This window comes from Festucalex cinctus, chromosome 20 (genome assembly GCF_051991245.1).
Source record: "Festucalex cinctus isolate MCC-2025b chromosome 20, RoL_Fcin_1.0, whole genome shotgun sequence".
NCBI classification, from domain to species: Eukaryota; Metazoa; Chordata; class Actinopteri; order Syngnathiformes; family Syngnathidae; genus Festucalex; species Festucalex cinctus.
This window is the reverse complement of record NC_135430.1, coordinates 16060706-16084410: the sequence shown is the minus strand read 5'-3', so window position 1 is coordinate 16084410 and position 23705 is coordinate 16060706. Positions and strand designations below refer to the sequence as shown.

The following is a 23705-nucleotide window of genomic DNA, read 5'->3' as shown; positions in this document are numbered from 1 at the left end:
TTGGGAATTATACATCATTTTTGGCCTATTTCATTAAACTTTGCACAGACAAGGCATGGAAAAAACTAACATTTTAAATGGTCCTTGTTCCATGTAACAGTACCCCAACGTGCCAGTACCCTGACGTGCAAGTAACCCAACGTTGTGCTCAATAGCGCCCTCTATGCATTTTTATGGAGCATTACCAATTGTATGATTCAAGCGATACACAACTAAAGATGACTTGACCTTGATTTGTAACTGGGAGGCATACCTATTAGCTTAAGACATACAAAAAGTATTCTGTAGCCGTATGCTAAACCTAAAAGGAAGTCCGCCATTTTGAATTTATTTGGGGAATTGCACACCATATTTTGCGTTTTGATTAAACTTTGCACACACAAGGCTTGTCAAAAACATTTTAATGGTCCTTGTCCTATTTGACAGTACCCCAACGTGCCAGTACCCCGACGTGCAAGTACCCCAACGTGGCCCAGGTTGCGAGGGCCCTTTATAGCTGCTCGCAGCTCTAGTTAGGGCCCGAGCAGCGGCGGCGGCGGTGCCGCTGCGAGGCCCTATTGTTTTTGTAGGAATTCTTCTTATTATTATTCTTATTATTATTATTCTTATTATTATTCTTCTCCGCAAACAATCGCATTTTTGAGACGCTAAACGTGAACGAAAACTCACCAAACTTTACACGCACATCAGGCCTGGCGAAAAATTTGATATTTTAAAGTCGCCATACATGATAACAGAAAAATGGCTCCATAGCGCCACCTACATAGGTTAAACGGATCCCTGTCCCGCTACGATTGTCCTATGGCGACGAAAATTGTGTGGCACCCGTAGCACATCCAGATGAACAAAAACCTCTTTGATGTGTGTACCCTAAAATAGACAGAAAGTGAGGTATGATCATCTGACTGTCCAATTTTGGCCCAGTATTGCACATTTACAGGGGTCATACTTTTGCCCGCTTCTCCTACACGGTTAACCCGATTAACTTCAAACTTGGGATGGACCATCTCAACACCTGGGACAACATCATTGTAAAAAATCTAAAGTTTTTGATATACTATATGACGTCGGCGACGCATCAAATTTAGAGTTTAAAAATTCTTACTTCATGAAGCATTGCCGGTTGTACGTTTAATCTAGAGCTACGAAAATTTGTACACATATGTAACAGGCTATGACCTACAAAAAACTCTTTTTGAACCATATGCTAAACCTCACAGGAAGTCCGCCATTTTGATTTATTTTGGAACGTGTTGCCATTTTTTTGGCCATTTCATTGGGGTCTTATTTTAACGAACTCCTCCTACAGTGTTTATCCGATCATCTTCAAACTTGGTGTGATTCATCTTAAGATGTTGATGTTTTTTTTTTTTTTTTTTTTTTTTTTTTTTTTTTTTTTTTTTTGAAGAGCTCAGAATTGTTCATTCGGTAGTCTTACCGATTCAACGTCTTGTCATCATTGCTCTTTTCCTTTTTTTTTTTTTTTTTTTTTTTTTTTTTTTTTTTTTGTGTGTGTGTATGTGTGCGTGCGTTTGCGTGCGTGCGTTTGCGTGCGTGCGTGCGTGCGTTTGCGTGTGTGCGTTTGCGTGCGTTTGCGTGCGTGCGTGCAAATACGTATAAATTTATACTCATTCATTCACCTAAAACCTTATAAATATCCCATTACCCTTCGCCTTAACCAGGTACTTCAGAATCTTGCCAGAGTCGTGAGATTTAAATGGTCAGGAGACCAGAGAAAAGGTCAGAAAAAAAAGAAATAAAGAGAAAAGAAAGGTAAATCAAAGTGACATCCAGCACCGACCAAACACTTCCTGCCTTCCCCATGATTACAAAATCAAAGTCTTACGCCAACCCCGGAAGCCTCTAAATTCCAGCAAATTTAGCGAGATCTCAAGAGCCCAGAGGAAAAACTAAAGAGAGGAAGGAGGGAAGGATCGATAAGGCAGAGTGAGATCAATAGAAGCCAGTACATCCAATCCATCAAAGTGAAGTCCAGCACCAACAAGACCCCTCCTGCGTGGTTACAAAACCGGAGTCTTATGCCAACCCCAGAAACCTCATACTTCTAATAAATTAAGATCTCAAGTGACCAGAGGAAAAACTAAAGAGAGGAAGGAGGGAAGGATAGATAAAGAAAAGTGAGAACCACAGACACCAGCACCAACTGATTCAAGGGGCTGTGGGAGGGAGAGGGTACTTCTGTTGAGTTTCAGTAGATGCTGGTGCGACGGATCTGGCATGCATAAGGACCACCACCAAAGAGAGAAGCCGTCAACCGCGGTCCAGCAAAGCGAGCACCCCCCCCCCCCATCTTAAGATGTTGAAGATGAAAAGTTATTGAAAGCTTTGTATTTCGTCGCACGCTGTTGTCATGGCATGCACTGTTTGCAAAGGAAAAAAAATATCCTTAAAGAAGCATTGCCAGTTGTACGAAGCAGCTAGAGCTACGAAAATTTGTAGACATATGTAACAGCCCAAGATGTACAAAAAAGTCTCTTGGTGCCCTGTGCTAAACCCAACAGGAAGTCCCCCAGGGGCCGGGCATCACATTTTAAGCTAAAAAAACTCCTCTTTAACAAAGCATACCCGGCTGTACGTTTCACCTAGAGTTACCAAAATTTGTAGAGGTATATAACAGCCCTCGAGGTACAAAAAACTCTTTTTGAACCATATGCTAAACCTAACAGGATGTCCGCCATTTTTATTTACTTTGGAATGTGTTGCCATTTTTTGGGCCATTTCATAGGGGTCATATTTTAACGAACTCCTCCTACAGAGTTTATCCGATCATCTTCAAACTTGGTGTGACTCATCTTAAGATGTTGAGGATGAAAAGTTATTGAAAGCTCTTTATTTCGTCGCACGCTGTTGTCGTGGCATGCACTTTTTGCAAAGGAAAAAAATCCCTCTTAATGAAGCATTCCCAGTTGTACGAAGTAGCTAGAGCTACAAAAAATTGTAGACATATGTAACAGCCCACAGTGTACAAAAAAGTCTCTTGGTGCCATGTGCTAAACCCAACAGGAAGTCCCCCAGGGGCCGGGCATCACATTTTGAGCTAGAAAACTCCTCTTTAACGAAGCATTCCCGGTTGTACGTTTCACCTAGCGCGATGATAATTTGCAGGCATACATAAGAGCCCACGATGTACAAAAAAGTCTCTTGGAACCATGTGATAAACCAAACAGGAAGTCTGCCATTTTGATTTACGATGGGATTTGTTGCCATTTTTTGTGGCCTTTTTCAGTTGTCATATTTTAACGAACTCCTCGTACAAAGTTCATCCGACCGTCTTCAAACTTGGTGTGTTTCATCTTAAGATGTTTAAGATGCAAAGTTATCAAAAGTTTTTTATTTTGTCGCACGCTGCTGCTATAGCGATGCAGTTTGCCAAGTGAAGTGCTGCTTTGTTTTTTTATCTATACATGTGTGAAAACTTATGAAACTTTGCAAACACATCAGACTTGTCATGAACATGAATTTTTAGAGATTTATTGTGCAATTTGCAATAAATAGCGCCCTCTAGACATTTTTATGAAGTATTTCCGATTGTATGATTCTGCTAGATTTGTGAAAATTAGGACAGACCCCTATCAGCCTAATACCTACAAAAAAGTATTATGTAGCCATTTGCCAAACCAAAGAGGAAGTCCGCTATTTTGATTTTATTTTGGGAATTATACATCATTTTTGGCCTCTTTCATTAAACTTTGCACAGACAAGGCATGGAAAAAACTAACATTTTAAATGGTCCTTGTTCCATGTAACAGTACCCCAACGTGCCAGTACCCTGACGTGCAAGTAACCCAACGTTGTGCTCAATAGCGCCCTCTATGCATTTTTATGGAGCATTTCCAATTGTATGATTCAAGCGATACACAACTAAAGATGACTTGACCTAGATTTGTGAAAACTGGGAGGCATACCTATTAGCTTAAGACCTACAAAAAGTATTCTGTAGCCGTATGCTAAACCTAAAAGGAAGTCCGCCATTTTGAATTTATTTTGGGAATTGCACACCATCTTTGGCCTTTTGCACTCACAAAGCTTGTCAAAAACATTTTAGATGGTCCTTGTCCGATTTGACAGTACCCCAACGTGCCAGTACCCCGACGTGCAAGTACCCCAACGTGGCCCAGGTTGCGAGGGCCCTTTATAGCTGCTCGCAGCTCTAGTTAGGGCCCGAGCAGCGACCGCTGCGAGGTCCCTATTGTTTTTCAAGGAATTCTTATTATTAGGGCCCGAGCAGCGGCGGCGGCGGTGCCGCTGCGAGGCCCTATTGTTTTTGTAGGAATTCTTCTTATTCTTCTTCTTTTTCTTCTCCGCAAACAATCGCATTTTTGAGACACTAAACGTGAACGAAAACTCACCAAACTTTACACGCACATCAGGCCTGGCGAAAAATTTGATATTTTAAAGTCGCCATACATGATAACAGAAAAATGGCTCCTTAGCGCCCCCTACATAGGTTAAACGGATCCCTGTCCCGCTACGATTGTCCGACGGCTATGAAAATTGTGTGGCACCTGTAGCACATCCCAATGAACAAAAACCTCTTTGAAGTGTGTACCCTAAAATAGACAGAAAGTGAGGTATGAGTATTTAAATGTCCAATTTTTGCCAATTTTTGCACATTTACAGGGGTCATACTTTTGCCCGCTTCTCCTACACGGTTAACCCGATTGACTTCAAACTTGGGATGTACCATCTCAACACCTGGGACAACATCATTGTGAAAAATGAAAAGTTTTTGATATACTATATGACGGTGGTGGCGCATCAAATTTAGAGTTTAAAAATTCTTACTTCACGAAGCATTGCCGGTTGTACGTTTAATCTAGAGCTACGAAAATTGGTACACATATGTAACAGGCTATGACCTACAAAAAACTCTTTTTGAACCATATGCTAAACCTAACAGGAAGTCCACCATTTTGATTTATTTTGGAACGTGTTGCCATTTTTTTGGCCATTTCATTGGGGTCTTATTTTAACGAACTCCTCCTACAGTGTTTATCCGATCATCTTCAAACTTGGTGTGATTCATCTTAAGATGTTGAAGATGAAAAGTTATTGAAAGCTTTGTATTTCGTCGCACCCTGTTGTCATGGCATGCACTGTTTTTAAAGGAAAAAAAATATCCTTAAAGAAGCATTCCCATTTGTACGAAGCAGCTAGAGCTACGAAAATTTGTAGACATATGTAACAGCCCAAGATGTACAAAAAAGTCTCTTGGTGCCCTGTGCTAAACCCAACAGGAAGTCCCCCAGGGGCCGGGCATCACATTTTGAGCTAAAAAAACTCCTCTTTAACAAAGCATACCCGGCTGTACGTTTCACATAGAGTTACCAAAATTTGTAGAGGTATATAACAGCCCTCGAGGTACAAAAAACTCTTTTTGAACCATAGGCTAAACCTAACAGGACGCCCGCCATTTTGATTTACTTTGGAATGTGTTGCCATTTTTTTGGGCCATTTCATAGGGGTCATATTTTAACAAACTCCTCCTACAGAGTTTATCCGATCATCTTCAAACTTGGTGTGATTCATCTTAAGATGTTGAAAATGAAAAGTGATTGAAAGTTTTTTATTTCGTCACACGCTGTTGTCGTGGCATGCACTTTTTGCAAAGGAAAAAAAATCTTATTAATGAAACATTCCCAGTTGTACGAAACAGCTAGAGCGACGAAAAATTGTAGACATATGTAACAGTCCAGGATGTACAAAAAAGTCTCTTGGTGCCATGTGCTTAACCTAACAGGAAGTCCCCCAGGGGCCGGGCATCACATTTTGAGCTAAAAAACTCCTCTTTAACGAAGCATTCCCGGTTGTACGTTTCACCTAGCGCTATGATAATTTGCAGGCATACATAAGAGCCCACGATGTACAAAAAAGTCTCTTGGAACCATGTGCTAAACCAAACAGGAAGTCTGCCATTTTGATTTATGATGGGATTTGTTGCCATTTTTTGTGGCCTTTTTCAGGGGTCATATTTTAACGAACCCCTCCTACAAAATTTATCCGACTGTCTTCAAACTTGGTGTGTTTCATCTTAAGATGTTTAAGATGCAAAGTAATCGAAAGTTTTTTATTTTGTAACACGCTGTTGCCATAGCAATGCATTGTTTATCAAGTGCTGCTTTTTTTTTTATATACACATGAAAACTCATGAAACTTTGCAAACACATCAGACTTGTCATGAACATGAATTTTCAGAGATTTATTGTGCAATTTGCAATAAATAGCGCCCTCTAGACATTTTTATGAAGCCTTTCCGATTGTATGATTATGCTAGACCTACAAAAAAGTATTATGTAGCCATTTGCCAAACCAAAGAGGAAGTCCGCTATTTTGATTTTATTTTGGAAATTATACATAATTTTTGGCCTTTTTCATTAAACTTTGCACAGACAAGGCATGGAAAAAACGAACATTTTAAATGGTCCTTGTTCCATGTAATAGTTGTCAAGTGCTGCTTTTTTTTTTTTTTATACACATGAAAACTCATGAAACTTTGCAAACACATCAGACTTGTCATGAACATGAATTTTTAGAGATTTATTGTGCAATTTGCAATAAATAGCGCCCTCTAGACATTTTTATGAAGCATTTCCGATTGTATGATTATGCTAGACCTACAAAAAAGTATTATGTAGCCATTTGCCAAACCAAAGAGGAAGTCCGCTATTTTGATTTTATTTTGGGAATTATACATCATTTTTGGCCTTTCTCATTAAACTTTGCACAGACAAGCCATGGAAAAAACTAACATTTTAAATGGTCCTTGTTCCATGTAACAGTACCCCAACGTGCCAGTACCCTGACGTGCAAGTAACCCAACGTTGTGCTCAATAGCGCCCTCTATGCATTTTTATGGAGCATTTCCAATTGTATGATTCAAGCGATACGCAACTAAAGATGACTTGACCAAGATTTATGAAAACTGGGAGGCATACCTATTAGCTTAAGACCTACAAAAGGTATTCTGTAGCCGTATGCTAAACCTAAAAGGAAGTCCACCATTTTGAATTTATTTTGGGAATTGCACACCATATTTTGCGTTTTGATTAAACTTTGCACACACAAGGCTTGTCAAAAACATTTTAGATGGTCTTGTCCTATTTGACAGTACCCCAACGTGCCAGTACCCCGACGTGCAAGTACCCCAACGTGGCCCGGGTTGCGAGGGCCCTTTATAGCTGCTCGCAGCTCTAGTTCTTCTTCTTTTTATTTGTTATTATTCTTTTCCGCAAACAATCACATTTTTGAGACACTAAACGTGAACGAAAACTCACCAGACTTTACACGCAGATCGGGCCTGGCGAAAAATTTGATATTTTAAAGACGCCATACATGATAACAGAAAAATGGCTCTGTAGCGCCACCTACATAGCTTAAACGGATCCCTGTCCCGCTACGATTGTCCTACCGCTATGAAAATTGTGTGGCACCTGTAGCATATCCAGATGAACAAAAACCTCTTTGATCTGTGTACCCTAAAATAGACAGGAAGTGAGATATGAGTATTTAAATGTCCAATTTTGGCCAATTTTTGCACATTTACAGGGGTCATACTTTTGCCCGCTTCTCCTACACGGTTAATCCGATTGACTTCAAACTTGGGATGTACCATCTCAAGACCTGGGACAACACCATGGTAAAAAATCTAAAGTTTTTGACATACTATATGACGGTGGCGGGGCATCAAATTTACAGTTTCAAAATTCCTACTTAACGAAGTATTGCCGGTGGTACGTTTAATCTAGAGCTATGAAAATTGGTACACATATGTAACAGACTATGATCTACAAAAAAGCCTGTTGGTGCCATATGCTAAACCTAACAGGAAGTCCGCCAGAGGCGAGGCATCAAATTTTGTGTTTCAAAATTCTAACTTAATGAAGCATTCCCGGCTGTACATTTCACCTCGAGTTACCAAAATTTGAAGACATATGTAACAGCCCTCAAGGTACAAAAAACTCTTTTTGAACCATATGCTAAACCGAACAGGAAGTCCGCCATTTTGATTTACTTTGGAACGTGTTGCCATTTTTTGGGCCATTTCATAGGGGTCTTATTTTAACGAACTCCTCCTACAGAGTTTATCCGATCATCTCCAAACTTGGTGTGATTCATCTTAAGATGTTGAAGATGAAAAGTTATTGAAAGCTTTTCATTTCGTCGCACGCTGTTGCCGTGGCATGCACAGTTTGCAAAGGAAAAAATTCCTTCTTAATGAAGCATTCCCAGTTGTACGAAGCAGCTAGAGCTACGAAAATTTGGAGACAAATGTAACAGCCCACGATGTACAAAAAAAGTCTCTTGGTGCCATGTGCTAAACCCAACAGGAAGTCCCTTGGGGCCGGGCATCACATTTTGAGCTAAAAAACTCCTCTTTAACGAAGCATTCCCGGTTGTACGATTCACCTAGCGCTATGATAATTTGGAGGCATACATAAGAGCCCACGATGTACAAAAAAAAGTCTCTTAGAACCATATGCTAAACCAAACAGGAAGTCCGGCATTTTGATTTACGCCTTTTTTAGGGGTCACATTTTAACGAACTCCTACGAAATTTATCCGACTGTCTTCCAACTTGGTGTGTTTCATCTTAAGATGTTTAAGATGCAAAGTTATCGAAAGTTTTTTTTATTTTGTCGCAAGCCGTTCCCATAGCGAAGCATTATTTGCCAAGTAAAATGATGCTTTTTTTTTTTTTTGTCTAAACGAGCGAAAACTCATGAAACTTTACACACACATCAGACTTGTCATAAACATGAATATTTTAGAGATTTCTTGTGCAATTTGCAATAAATGGCTCAATAGTGCCCTATAGACATTTTTATGAAGCTTTTGGAAATGTATGATTCAGCTAGATTTGTAAAAATTGGGATACCTATCAGCCTAAGACTGACAAAAAAGTTTCTAATGCCATAAGCTAAACCAAACAGGAAGTCTGCCATTTTGATTTACTTTGCTATTTGTAGCCATTTTTGGGGGCCTTTTATAGGCCTCATATTTTCTACAAAACTTATCAGATTGTCTTCATTCTTTGGCGTGTTTCATCTGAAGATATTTAAGATGAAAAGTTATTTAAATTGTTTGTCACGCCTTTGCTCTAGCGATTCATTGTTTGCAAAGAAAAATGCTTTTTTTTTTGGAAAGTCTAAACATGAGCGAAAACTCAAAACTTTGCACACAGATCAGACCTCTCAAGAACATGAATATTTTAGAGATTTGTTGTGCAATTTGTAATAAATGGCTCAATAGCGCCCTCTAGACATCTTTTATGAAGTATTTCTGATTATATGATTCAGCTAGATGTGTGAATATTTGGAGGCACACCTATCAGTCTAATACCTACAAAAATTATTCTATAGCCATGTGCCAAACCATTTTGATTTTATTTTGTTAATTGTGCATCATTTTTGGCCTTTCCATGAAACTTTGCAAGCACAAAGCATGGCAAAAACATTTACAATTTAGACGGTTTCCTATGAAACAGTACCCCAACATGTCAGTACCCCGACGTGCAAGTACCCCAACGTGGCCCAGGTTGCGAGGGCCCTTTATAGCTGCTCGCAGCTCTAGTTATTATTATTCTTCTTCTTCTTCTTTTTCTTTGTTATTATTCTTTTCCGCAAACAACCACATTTTTGAGGCACTAAACATGAACGAAAACTCACCAAACTTTACACGCAGATCGGGTCTGGCGAAAAATTCGATATTTTAAAGTCGCCATACATGATAACAGAAAAATGGCTCTGTAGCGCCACCTACATAGGTTTAACGGATCCCTGTCCCGCTACGATTATCCTATGGCAACGAAAATTGTATGGCACCTGTAGCACATCCAGATGAACAAAAACCTCTTTGATATGTGTACCCTAAAATAGACAGGAAGTGAGGTATGAGTATTTGAATGTCCAATTTTGGCCCATTTTTGCACATTTACAGGGGTCATACTTTTGCCCGCTTCTCCTACACGGTTAACCCGATTGACTTCAAACTTGGGCTGTACCATCTCAACACCTGGGACAACATCATGGTAAAAAATCAAAAGTTTTTGACATACTATATGACGGTGGCGGGGCATCAAATTTACAGTTTCAAAATTCTTACTTAACAAAGCATTGCCGGTGGTACGTTTAATTGAGAGCCATGAAAATTGGTACACATATGTAACAGACTATGATCTACAAAAAAGCCTGTTGGTGCCATATGCTAAACCTAACAGGAAGTCCGCCAGAGGCGAGGCATCAAATTTTGTGTTTCAAAATTCTTATTTAATGAAGCATTCCCGGCTGTACATTTCACCTAGAGTTACCAACATTTGAAGACATATGTAACAGCCCTCAAGGTACAAAAAACTCTTTTTGAACCATATGCTAAACCGAACAGGAAGTCCGCCATTTTGATTTACTTTGGAACGTGTTGCCATTTTTTGGGCCATTTCATAGGGGTCTTATTTTAACGAACTCCTCCTACAGAGTTTATCCGATCATCTCCAAACTTGGTGTGATTCATCTTAAAATGTTGAAGATGAAAAGTTATTGAAAGCTTTTTATTTCGTCGCACGCTGTTGCCGTGGCATGCACAGTTTGCAAAGGAAAAAACTCCCTCTTAATGAAGCATTCCCAGTTGTACGAAGCAGCTAGAGCTACGAAAATTTGGAGACAAATTTAACAGCCCACGATGTACAAAAAAGTCTCTTGGTGCCATGTGCTAAACCCAACAGGAAGTCCCGTAGGGGCCGGTCATCACATTTTGAGGTAAAAAACTCCTCTTTAACGAAGCATTCCCCGTTGTACGTTTCACCTAGCGCTATGATAATTTAGAGGCATACATAAGAGCCCACGATGTACAAAAAAGTCTCTTGGAACCATCTGCTAAACCAAACAGGAAGTCCGCCATTTTGATTTACGTTGGGATTTGTAGCCATTTTTTGTGGCCTTTTTTAGGGGTCATATTTTAACGAACTCCTCCTACAAAATTTATCCGACTGTCTTCAAACTTGGTGTGCTTCATCTTAAGATGTTTAAGATACAAAGTTATCGAAAGTTATTTATTTTGTCGCACGCCGTTGTCATGGCGATGCATTGTTTGCCAAGTAAAATGCTGCTTTTTTTTTTTTGGTCTAAACATGTGCAAAAACTCATGAAACTTTACACACACATCAGGCTTGTCATAAGCATGAATATTTTAGAGATTTCTTATTAAATTTGCAATAAATGCTTCAATAGCGCCCTCTAGACATTTTTATTAAGTCTTTCCGATTATATGATTCAGCTAGATGTGTGAATATTGGCAGGCATGCCTAATATATTCAAAAAGTATTCTATATAGCCATGTGCCAATCCATTTTGATTTTATTTTGTTAATTGTGCATCATTTTTGGCCTTTCCATGAAACTTTACAAACACAAAGCATGGCAAAAACGTTTAAAATTTAGATGGTTTCCTATTTGACAGTACCCCAACATGCCAGTACCCCGACGTGCAAATACCCCAACGTGGCCCGGGTTGCGAGGGCCCTTTATAGCTGCTCGCAGCTCTAGTTTGTTTTTGTTTTTGTATGCTAGAGCATACAGAAGGCTTTGATGCAGCCTCTGAACTGAAGAGAACGCTTGAATCAAAGGTAGTTATTACAAAAACGGCCAGCAGGTCGCAGCAGAGTATAAGAGATCAACTGGGGCCATGTTGTAAAAAGCTCTTTTCCCCACCGTTTTAAACAGATTTGTGAATAATGATTAAACTTAGCTATATTCCAATGCTAATTGCTGCAAAACGGAAACATAAAAAAATACTTTTTTCTTTCTAATGAAAGAAGAGATGCTCAACCTTCTTTTGGTAGGTTCCATGTTTTTATAACAAATAGAACACAATATTCTGTGGGCCTTGCAAAATCAGTCAAAATCCAGTAAAACAGCTGGGACTGAATGAGTTAAACACAAAAGGGGATTGATTATCCATTGGTGCCAACACATAATAGCAATTGTAATAAAACCAGACTCCAGGTTGGCAGGGATTTAGCGACATAAATGATCTTCTGCAGGATGGATTATTGGTAGGACGGTCTAAATCACACAGCTCCATCCATCCATTTTTTTTTTTTTTTACCGCTGATCCCGCTGAGGGTCATGGGTAAGTTGTTCCGTTGTCACATATGTCAAGGTTGCAACCTTATAACCGTTCCTCCCTGTTATTCTCATCATCCAAAAAGAATGCTAATATTTTAGCAACTGAATTTTTTTTTTTTTTTTTTTTTTTTTTTTTTTAAAGTCTCGTTGGTGATGACATGCTCTTTTAACGGACCTTCTCCATTATTACTTTCATCAGAGGACTACAGAAGGAGAAAGTAAAAAAACACTTATGAGACCAAAGGAACCTCCGGTTTGTGCCACTTTGCAACTACCATTAGCATGTCATCCTCATTGTTTTCACAACCTATTCAACACCTAATGGCTTTCCTCCTAGATAATAGTTTCCTCAAGGTCTTCGGATTGGTGTGGAGATGCAAACTAGCAAAGACATCAGGAAAAAAAAAAAAAGACAGTGGTGAGGCTTGCAGATGTTTGTGTGCCTAATAGAACAATTGGCCGAACTTGAAAGGCGGCAGTGGTGGAGGAATCCGTGAAACAGGTCAACCTGAGGGGAAGGTATTGACAGAGCCTCGTTTCAGGGTTACATATAAACCCACCATGTGAGTTAAAGCAGATACATGTAATCCACTGCCCACCTGTGCATGTTTAGATGAAGACAGAAGAGATGACAGATTTTTTTAGATTGATTTTTTTTCTTTATCCCTATTTATTTAACTATTTTAATCTATATTGTTTTGTAGCTTTGTTTTTATTTATTTATTTTTTCTATCGTGTTGAACCGTTTTCTTTTAGTGTTGAAAAGTTTTTATTTGGTAGTTATTACATTTTTAGCTCCAGTGTTTTCTCATGGGGGAGCCTCCACACTGTAGATGAATGGGTGCCTTTCCTTACAGGGTACTTCTGTGCCCCACCATGTTGTGGTTTTCATGTGTTTGTTGGGTTTTGGGTGTGTCTGTAGGTACGATCATGGGGATTTTTTATTTTTTTTGTATTATGGATGTCCAGCACTTTGATTTGCATTTTGAATGTATGAAAGGTGCTATATAAATAAAGTTGATTGATTGACATTTACATATCATATGTTGACGTCGATTTGTTTGCTTTTTTTCATCCCATTAACAGCTGACCGATACCAAGTAGTACAGTGGATATTCGTATTGTCTCCCCTGGGCACTCCAGTGGTAGGTAAACTAAATAACAGTTAGAGAATTGAACCCAGATTGTATCATGACAAAGGGCTGTCAGCACGAAGGCGAGAGACGTGCTCTGCATGCAGACCAAGAATGCTCACATGGTGTGAAGAACGCATATTGCGTTCGTCACATATGGCTTGGATCAAACGTTGAAACGCTGATGCAGTTTAAGAACACCACTTTGACAACTTTTATTGCACGTGGCTATGGTGATTATAGAGCTACACATTTAGAATACAAACAAGAACAGCTTGGGTCATGAACCCAGTTCTCTGGAAAGCGAGCGGGCCATTTTATTACCGCACTTTACGTCTTTCTTTTTTTTCTACCAGAAAGAAAAACAAACCTTGTTATCAGTGGACACATTTACCAACTTATTTTCTTTTTTGACACCTCACAACTCTTTACAAGGAGCTTTTTAAAGCTCATTTAAACGTGTGATTTACATCCAACTTAATGCATTACAGCAAGTCGGGAGGACATCCCGGCAAGCCAAAACGAAGGAGAGGGCTGGGAATTTTTGAAGGGAGGGAAGATTATGTTGATCACAATCTGGCAAGAAGCAGGCTGACTCAGAATAGATACAGCAGCCAAATGTCTGCGATGAAAAAAAGAAACCAAAATGCTGCGACAAAGGTGTGTGTGTATAATATATATTATATATATATATATATTTATATATATTATATATATATATATATATATATATATATATATATATAAATAAGAGAGAGAGAGAGAGAGAGAGAGAGAGAGAGAGAGAGAGAGAGAGAGAGAGAGAGAGAGAGAGAGAGAGAGAGAGAGAGAGAGATAGAGATTTAGAGATAGAGATTTAGAGATAGAGATTTAGAGATAGAGATATGTAGATAGAGATAGAGATATAGATAGATATATATATAGAGATAGAGAGAGAGATAGATGTATCTTATATATTGTTGTATATGTATTTATAGTGTTTGTTAGTATAAATTAATCATAATCATGAGATTTGGCAAAGTCAGAAGAGGGTTAAAAAGCTCGGGATTCATATTGAAATGCTTACAGAGGTGCAAAACAAAAAGCAATATATAAAGCGCTAAAATTCAGTTCAGTTCAAGCTCTAACTGGCATCAGACCTTTTTCAAATGATTTCTTTCAGACCATATGTTCTTCAAATAATGAACAATATCTCTCTCAGACATTATAAATACCTGCATTTTTAAAAAAAAAGTCAATCATTTGACGTGCCCAAGTAGTCTAACATACACCACCACATCATTTTCATTACGCTCAAGCTCTCTTGGAGGGCTGACAAATGCTTTGGAAGAAGTAAGCAGCAGCAGGGGTCCAACTTTGACTTTCTGAACTTGACATCAACGTCCCCTGTGGCGCTCCTTTGAGCATCTAGCTGAACATAAATACTAATGAGAAGTTGTTGCTTGTACTCTTTTCTTAATTGCCTTCGTGGGATTAATAAAGGACTGTGAAAATCTGCCAACCAGTTCAAGGTGCACCCCGCCTCTCAGCCTCTCAGCTGCCCGTGACCCTAGTGAGGATAACTACGGAGAATGGATGTATGGGTTAGCTACCTATCATTTGGATCATTTTAAACTTGTATAAGTCAACGATGCGTTTACAGATTCACTAAAATAAGCGGTTACAACGTATACACAAAGCCTTCAACACAAGAACGCATGTCAGTGTGAGTACAGCAGCAATGCAGTGGACTTCTACCTAAAGTCAGTGCAAATTGCCTCTTTTAGAACCTCAAAAAAAAGCTGCACGATTACCGTTACTGTGCGCTGATGAATTGGCCGTGCTACGCTAGCAATTAGAAATGAGACGCCGCTTAAACATCAAGTGGCTCAAATCAAAAATGTACTTGGAAAAGGAGAAGCAAAATATATACTGAAAGATTCAGGCACTGATTCCCATTGCCAACTGTTTAAGCAGTTCCAAGATACAAGAACAGAAAAAAAAAAAAAAGTCGAGATGGCGGGCAGAGAGATGAATGCACAGAAAGCCTCAATCCAAAGGAGGCGAGAATAGTTTATCTTGGACTGTGTAGGGCTGTCTAGTTGTGGTCAGCTAGTCAAAGAATCAGTTCCATATGCAGCTGATGCTCGCCGCTTTATTCTTGCAACTGCTTATAAATATATGCCTCAAAGTGGTAATATTGGTCAGGTTTTCACACGAATGCTGAATCTTTATTTAATTCATTTATGTGTGCAGGAGACTGAAAACTGAAAATGAGAAAAAGAGATCAGCCTGCCTTTTTTTTTTTGCCTAGCAGGAAAAATGCATACTTCATAGTAGGGCTGCTCGATTACGGGGAAAATAATAAGCACAATTATTTTTGGCAATATCACGATAATTTAAACGATTATTTATTTGTTGGTACAAAAGAAAATGTTCAACAAAAAGAAAAAAAAAAAAAGTTCATTTAAAAATATTAAGACCATTAAAAAATAGAAACATATATATATATATATATATATATATATATATATATATATATATATATATATATATATATATATATATATACATACATATACATATATCAATTATTTATATTTATGTAAATTATTTATTTATTTATTTATTTATTTATGCAAAAACTTTTAGGTGCAAAACAAGAAAATATTTACACATTTACAAATGTTAAGACCAATTAAAAAAAAATAAATAGAAACACTATAATTATGTAAGTCCCTTTTAGACCAAACAGAATTTATAATAACATATATTTATTTATGTTGGCAAAAATTTGAAGTTGGAGTGCAGCATATGCACTGTGCAGTAGAACGATAATTTATTTTTTTTAGTGCAAAACAAGAAAATGTTTAAATGTAAAAAAAAAAAAAAAAATTGACAAAATTATTTGAAACACTATAATTATGCAACTTTTGGATGAAACAATTTATTAAATTAGTTATTTTATTTTATTTTTTTTAAAAAGGTACAGATGTATAGATTTAAAGTACTCAAAAATTAGTATTAATATTTTTTTATGATTAAGACTGAGGGTTTCATGTGACTAGTTAAAAAAAAAAAAACTGTGTTGGCTCACTTGTTAATTTCATATCTTAACGTTTTCCACTACAGGATTATCCTCAAACCTTTGGCAGGTGTATGTGTAAAATAGGGATTGTGTGTCATCTTGGTCGGCTCATCACACATTTTAGTGTTTGGTGCTTCCTATGTGTGGCCTTTCTCGAAAAGAAGACCAGAACAGAAATATCCTCGTACGGTATCGTCTTACCTCATCCAATGCCACAACTGAAGCCACTCTGTGACTCCAAAGCCACAAGCGAAATTAAGCAATGGCGCTCCATTCCGCTTGTGGCGCGTAACGACCGCTCACAACATCACCCTCTGAACTCTGCTGAACACTGCGGCGCTTTGACAAACATGTTCCTCCCTGGAAATTGAGAGCGACAAGGGAAAACAAACGCAAGCGTGTTTTGACATGATGTCACTTAACAGCAAACGTGTAACGGCGACAATAAACTCGTGCCGACTGCTGTGTTGACCACGATGTATAGAGGTATAAAGACGAGTGTAGTGGAAACACATGTTGGCATTCTTCACACCAGATGTCGACCATGGAAAAACCAAACGCAAAGTGCTTATGGGCCTCCTGGACATTAAAATACAATTATGTCCAATCATATCTGGTGTTGGGAGTGTGTCATGATGGCATAGCAACCTCCCACCAATCGTTCATTAAATCCCTCCGAAAATAGACGTATTCCATATACTCAGTCAATAGTAGTGGTTTTTAAACTTGGGTTCGATCGAACCTCGGATTCGGATTCAAGACACGCACCAGACTCGTATGATTCATGATGATTGGCATCACCTGGCTGTCATTGGCTGCAGGTGATTGGGTGCTTGACCTGTGCAAGTAGTTGACTTGTGGATGATGTGATGGTACGTCATGTGATTTCTTTATTATAATTATAATCCCTTCATACTAGGGCCGGGTATCAATTCTAATTTCCTCAATCGATTCGATTTTGATTCACAAGAACTCAGTTTGATTCGATTTTGATTTTTTTTACGATTCAATTCAATATCCGATATTGATGAATTATGGAACAGCAATTCTTAACTCATTTACTCCCAATAACGTATAAATACGTTTTTTTTTAATGCTCCAAGTGTCCCAAAGACGTATTTATACTTTTTTTTTTTTTGGTTTGTTTTTTTATGCTAGAGCATACAGAAGGCTTTGATGCAGCCTCTCAACTGCAAAGAACGGTTGCAGAAATGGTAGTTATTACACAAACGGCCAGCAGGTGGCAGCAGAGCAAAGGAGATCAACCAGGGCCATGTAGAAAAAAAACAACTAAATTACTTACAATTTTAAATAGATTTGCGAAAACTGATGAAACTTCTAATGCTAATTCCTGCAAAACGGAAACAGATAGAAAAATAAATGATTTATTTATTAATGAAAGTAACACGTGTTATAATCACTTTAGTGTTACACATCAGAAAGGCTACGTTGAAAATGTTTTTATAATTCTAATTCAATAATAGTAAATATAAATTAAAAAGTTTCTGAATTGTCAAAGTTCAATAAATCAGGTATTTCATACATGTAAGAAAATACATTTAACTTGTACAGCAAATTTCAAGAAAAAATTAAGATACGAAAACAGTTGGCCGTTAAATTTATATTTTGTTAATTTAAGGGGAAGAAAGATATTAAAATAATCGATTCTTGGTTTTATGAAAAGGACAATCGATTTGATATCGATAAACCCACCACTACTTCATGTCAGCAAAAAAAAAAAAAAAAAAAAAAAAGAAGGTGGTTGGACAAATATGTGCAATGTGAATTCACGTGTATTACGCAACCTATGGTGTCCCACAGGGTTCAGTTCTGGGGCCTCTGCTGTTTTCATGCTATCTGCTGCCTCTGGGTTCCAGCATGCGAACATAAAAGAAAATTTTGGGGTTGACTACTGTTATAATATATTTTTTTTTTAAATACTTGCTACAAAAAAAAAAAAAAAAAACGAAAAAAAAAAACAATGAAAATATTACTAAAGGGGAAATAATGACTTGTGTGCACTCGAAGTGATTTTTTTTTAACCAGGTGATGCATTGCACAAAAATCCAGTTGCCCCAAAAGGACCTGTTGCATTCATTTCCACCTGCTTGATTAAATGAGTTGTGATTGCAACTAATAAAAGTAAATCACCTCCCCTTCACTTCGCTCATACCTGGACTCCCACTCGCACTGAAACAGGCTCTGGTTTCCCCTTTTTATTTCCTTAACCCTGGACTTGACCTTCTGCTAGTAATTAACAAGTACACTGAGAAAAGGGAAAATTGTGGGTCATTATTATGATAATTACAGTGAGCCAGAGGGATTCCAGGAGAGGCTGCCAGGTAATGTAACGCAGACGTCCCTGCGACAGAGCAGCTTACGTTCATTTTTTTTGCCACCTCCCTCTCTTCTTTAAAGCTTAATGTTAAAACAAACTATTACCCAGCTGCTGTGAAAACGCACTTAGGGAGCCACTTCAACCTTCACAAGTGTTGGTGAATACAAGTGTGTAAATCTGTTAGTAATGTCTGACCAAGGTGTGTCTATTTCTTTCCATACAGTTCCCATGAATCATCATGTAAAGTGAGCCGAGTCATCCTCTGCTTGCTAAAAGCGTGACCAAGCTGGACACACAGTCCAGCATAAACAGAGTGCACGCAACGAGGCTGTTGTGTCACGGAGAGAACTCTATCTCTGTTGATTGTTTCGTGTTTTCCTTGTAGCAGGGGTGTCCAAACTTTTTTGCTCTGAGGGCCACAAACAATGATTGCACATGACGGGAGGAAGACATTGGAAGATTAGGACCTGGGAAATTCCTCAGATGTGTCTGTAAAAAGTCGTACATGTTTTCATATTTACATGTCAGCTAGCTCCAAGTAGCGGAGTTTGACAAATACAGTCCAATTTGAGTATTAGTCGAAAAAAAAAGATTGTGCCTAATTCAGGGTCAGACGAAATTTTAAAAGGACAATACAGTAATACTGTAAAAAATATCTGTGGAATCAACAGTGAATTTCTGTAAAATCGTGACATGAAAATACTAATTATAATTTACGTTACATTGTAAAACTATGAACTTAACAGTAAGAGATCAATTTGTTTGGGAGAATTCACAAATTACTGTATTTTAAACACAAACTGCAAAACAAAAAACATTCGAATTATTGGGGCGTTAGAATAACTTTTAGTCTGTAGGTTCTTTGGTACATTTTGTTTGTGCCAAAAGAAACATGCATTTGACAAATTCATATTACAGCTAATATTTAGATATACAGTAAAACCATGTGTAAAAAAAAAAAAAAAAAATGTTTGTTTTTACGGAACAAAACCTGGAAGCTGTGGTTCCCAGAAGAACTGTAAAATCCCTTGTAATGATGTTTGATGATGATGTATTAGCCACTCTTAGTTTTTCCAGCCTTGCGCAAATGTACCTGTGATGAAGATGTTATCATTTGCTATGCTATTAGTCACTCTTATTTGATCATATAGGCCTTTATTATGTCGTATGAATTGTCTTACGTCTGACAGATTTCTATTTGAGAAAGCTAGTAAGCGATCTGTGTCTCTTAAATTTGGCCAACACATCACACAAAGAACAACAAAATACAACATGGCTATTTTCAAAGAAATAGTCTGACCAGGCCTTTTGCCATTGCTAAAATTGAGATAAGAGCAGCGGCGAGTAGTCTGATTGTTTACATTTATATCACGTTTGTGCACATTAAGTAAAATTCCCAAAGAAGAGTTATGTGCAGGGTGATATTAGGAACAGACAGCGCTGTCACAGATAAACAAACACAGGAGCTTGTCTGCATGTTATACTTTAGTGCCAATGATTTACATCCTTGTCAAACATAACACAACATATATCTATAATGATAATCCGTATTGCTGTCAGTTTATGGCATTGGCGAGCATCGGAATAAGAAATGTAAATGAAAATGAAATGAAAAGTACATGCAAAAAGTACGAAAAACTACATAGCACAGCGTTCTCCGTTTTTAAGTATGTTGCTCCGACGTCTTCTACAATGTTCCCATTTCACCAAGGTCTAATCCATCAAGCAAAAGATGTATTGCTTTGAAAGCAAGAGTTGATCTATAAAACACAAACATGTGTGCTGCCTGCTTTAATCTCATTAGGAGCGCTCTGGTTGTGTCATTACGTTCTTCCCTTGCTTTCCATGCTGATGTAAACAGGCAACATAGACAATATGCATAGTATATATCTGGCACAGTCAAAATATCATGTCGTGTAATTCAATTCATCCAAACAGGACAGTCTGCAACCTGTAAGTGTTTGCATGTAAAGACATCCAGGCAAAGTGAATCAGAGAAGCAGTGATTCAACTGCCCTAATTGTGTCAGAGAGGAAGCTTGCTTGCCACAGATGAGAAAAGCATGGCATGTCAAATTGCCAATAGTTCATTCCGATGACTGCCATTCATGGAAAAACTACTGTAAGTTCATCACAAAACCGTATCGATCAAAAGACTTTCCTGTCTCTTCACAATTATCGGCTCCCTCATTAAGAAAATCCACAGACATCAATCATCCTCTTGGAGCTTTTACAATAATAATGCTGGCTATGTCATCTGCGACTGCTATAGCTCGGAACTGATGTTACTTTGTAGGTCTATAATGGCAAATCCAGCGGCTGGCGTGTCTGGATGTTTGGACCCTCAAGTGGTATTGCTGTGTTGACTGAACGTAGCTGGAGCCAGCCAGGCCATTGCATACGATGGCATTGCACAGTGACACACAACTTTACGAGCATTGATCCTATATTACTTTAATGAAAATGGAAGTCCATAACCACTAAACATTCAGTCCAAAACGACCAAATCCATTCCCATCCTTTAAATAGCATTGTAGCAGCGGCTTCTGGTGTGGTTTAATTGTCACAAGTGCAAGAATTGACAATAGTTCTTCATTAAAAGACCATCAAAGAACATGACTGACTGACTTTCCAGTACTTGATCCAAAAAAAAAAAAAAAAAAAGGGAGACACACACACATATGCACCCAAGCCTCTTTGTCTGGACCATACGAATCAAGGTTGACAAAAATACAAATTTCTGGAATGCCAGGACTGACTTTTTTTGTGAAAAAATGCAAACGAGGAATGTGACAAATTTTCCCAATGTGGAAATAAGCCACAGTTTTTGCAAGTTTACTCAAACACCAAACGTTTACAGAGGCTGGCCGACCTTCAATCACCAAAATGTGCCAGTTCCGACGGTGCGCTCGATTTGGAATAACTGTGGAATAATTTGGAATATTGGAATAATAATTGTAGGCCTATTAATTACTGGAGACATTATTCCACAGTCAAATTCACAAGATTTCACAGTCATATTATAAGTTAGAGCCCCAACTTCTGTTGTAGGTGTAGTTTTTACTTTGTGTTTAAGATTAAAAAAAATGTTTCAGACATATCACCGCTTGAGTTGATGGGAAAAAAAGTAAAGCACCAGGCCCTGATGCACTTTCAGACGTTTATCGAATGGTACAAACACACAAAAACAAAATTAGAACACCAGAGCAGGCCAAAACTCACGTCCAGACGCCCACACGAAGACTAACCAGCCATGCTACCGATGTCACTCGCGTAGCCACAGCCCAACACTACAACTGTTTCAGCTTGTCCCAACCCACAGAAAACACTTTCTAAAAGAATTCTTATAACAATACAATGCTGTTTTTCTTCATGAAAGTCATGTAATGAGACGTGTCATGTTTTGTTTTTATTTTTTCCTTTTTTTGGTGCATTGAAATAATAGAATTTCAATTCATTTCAATGGTGATTATTGATTTGCAAGATGTGTAAATTGAGTCATGAAAGGCATTACTCAACTCAACTCAAAAAAAATAAATAAAAATATCAAAATGCCCATGGTAACTGTTGTCCAATCATCTGCAGCAATGCCCTCACAAAAATGCAACCTTTGGCTTAATACATGTACTAATGCAAGAATCTACACTAAAAGCACACGTTACCCAAAAAAAAAAAAAAAAATGAGCAAGCACGGTGAGGGAAAATGGCTGATAGCAAAACCAGATGAAAAAAAAAGCCGAGTGGGCGCACAAAAGAGATTGCGTGCTACGAGGAGGACATGCTAAGATGAACTGAGTGGGAGAATTCCAACAGTGATGAGAGCACAGACCAACCAAGTCGCATTGAACACGTCAACACCTGACGTACAAAACAAATGCGAAAACAGCATGGCACGATTAACGTCGACGTCACCGGGCTTTGAGAACAACCAAATGAGAGGAACAGAGCCAGCCACAGTAGGCTTGTCAGTCTATAATGTTCTCACATCATACGAGTGGTCAAGCTGAGACTGTGGGCATTAGCTTTTACTGTTACGTTTAAAGTGCATCTAAGTTATTATATATTTGCGAAAATGCTTCACACTCATATAGACTTTAAGTGAATTACTTTGCACCCATTTCTTCAGATGAACTGTACCAGACGTTGCACTATTGCGCTTTCCCCACCCCTTAGTAGTGCAACGCCATTTTTCGTAACCGGATAGGGAACAATCCCAAATAAAAAGAGAGGAAACAAGAAAATTGTCAGAGCATATTTGCCAGTTTGTAACTGACAGCTCTGCTCTCCTCGCTGCGAGTAAAAACCAAAAGTCTTGTATCTGTTTCCGTTTCACAGCAATTAGCATTAGAATATAGCTAAGTTTCATCAATATTCACATTCCTGGTGAAAAAAAACTGACAAAAAGAGCTTGTTGCAACATGGCCCTGGTTGATATCTTATACTCTGCTGCCACCTGCTGGCCGTTTTTTGTAATAACTACCATCCATTGCTTTAAGAAACCTTTTCATGTCTTAAGCTGCATCAAAACTTCTGTATGCTCTTGCATTAAAACATTAAAAACGTGTAAATACACTTTGGGGGATGAAGGACAAAATATTAAAAAACGTGTTTAGAGTTTTATTTACATAGATGCATATTGACTTGTTTTTAAGAAAATGAGGATCCTGTAGCTCAAAAACATGCCATGACAGAAGAAAAACTGAGATCAGTTTTGGATTATGCAGCCAAAAAATGAGTTCAAAACAGGTTTTCGACCTCATTGTGCACCAAACTTGCTTGATGTAAGTTCTGCCACATTTTGTCGCAGGTCTGAAACGATCCTTGTAACTTGACAAATGTAAATCGTATTAAAATGAACACTAACAAAAAGATCAGGCCAAGTTAGTGGTTACCAAACCCAACTATTATTCCCAACTTCAAGAGTAGCAGTAGAGAGAAGAGTGAAAAACAATGTGCCATGAAGTCATGGTCTTAAAAATTAGACCAATAAATCACAGCTACTGAACACAACCAAACTCCACTAATTCAG

General features: G+C 38.2%; 1 protein-coding gene across 8 annotated transcripts in view; it reads right to left on the bottom strand.

Annotated features, from left to right (window-relative positions):
• Positions 1-23705, bottom strand: part of odad2 (outer dynein arm docking complex subunit 2) — a 126488-nt gene that overhangs the window by 76972 nt on the left and 25811 nt on the right. The window contains exon 1 of one of the 8 annotated variants that reach the window (XM_077509412.1): positions 16541-16557. The exons of the other annotated variants lie outside the window; for them this stretch is intronic. Within the exon in view, the coding sequence (XP_077365538.1) occupies positions 16541-16545 (5 nt within the window). The 5' untranslated portion in view covers positions 16546-16557. Of the gene's footprint in view, positions 1-16540; positions 16558-23705 lie in introns of those variants that run through there. 8 annotated transcript variants of the gene reach the window in all.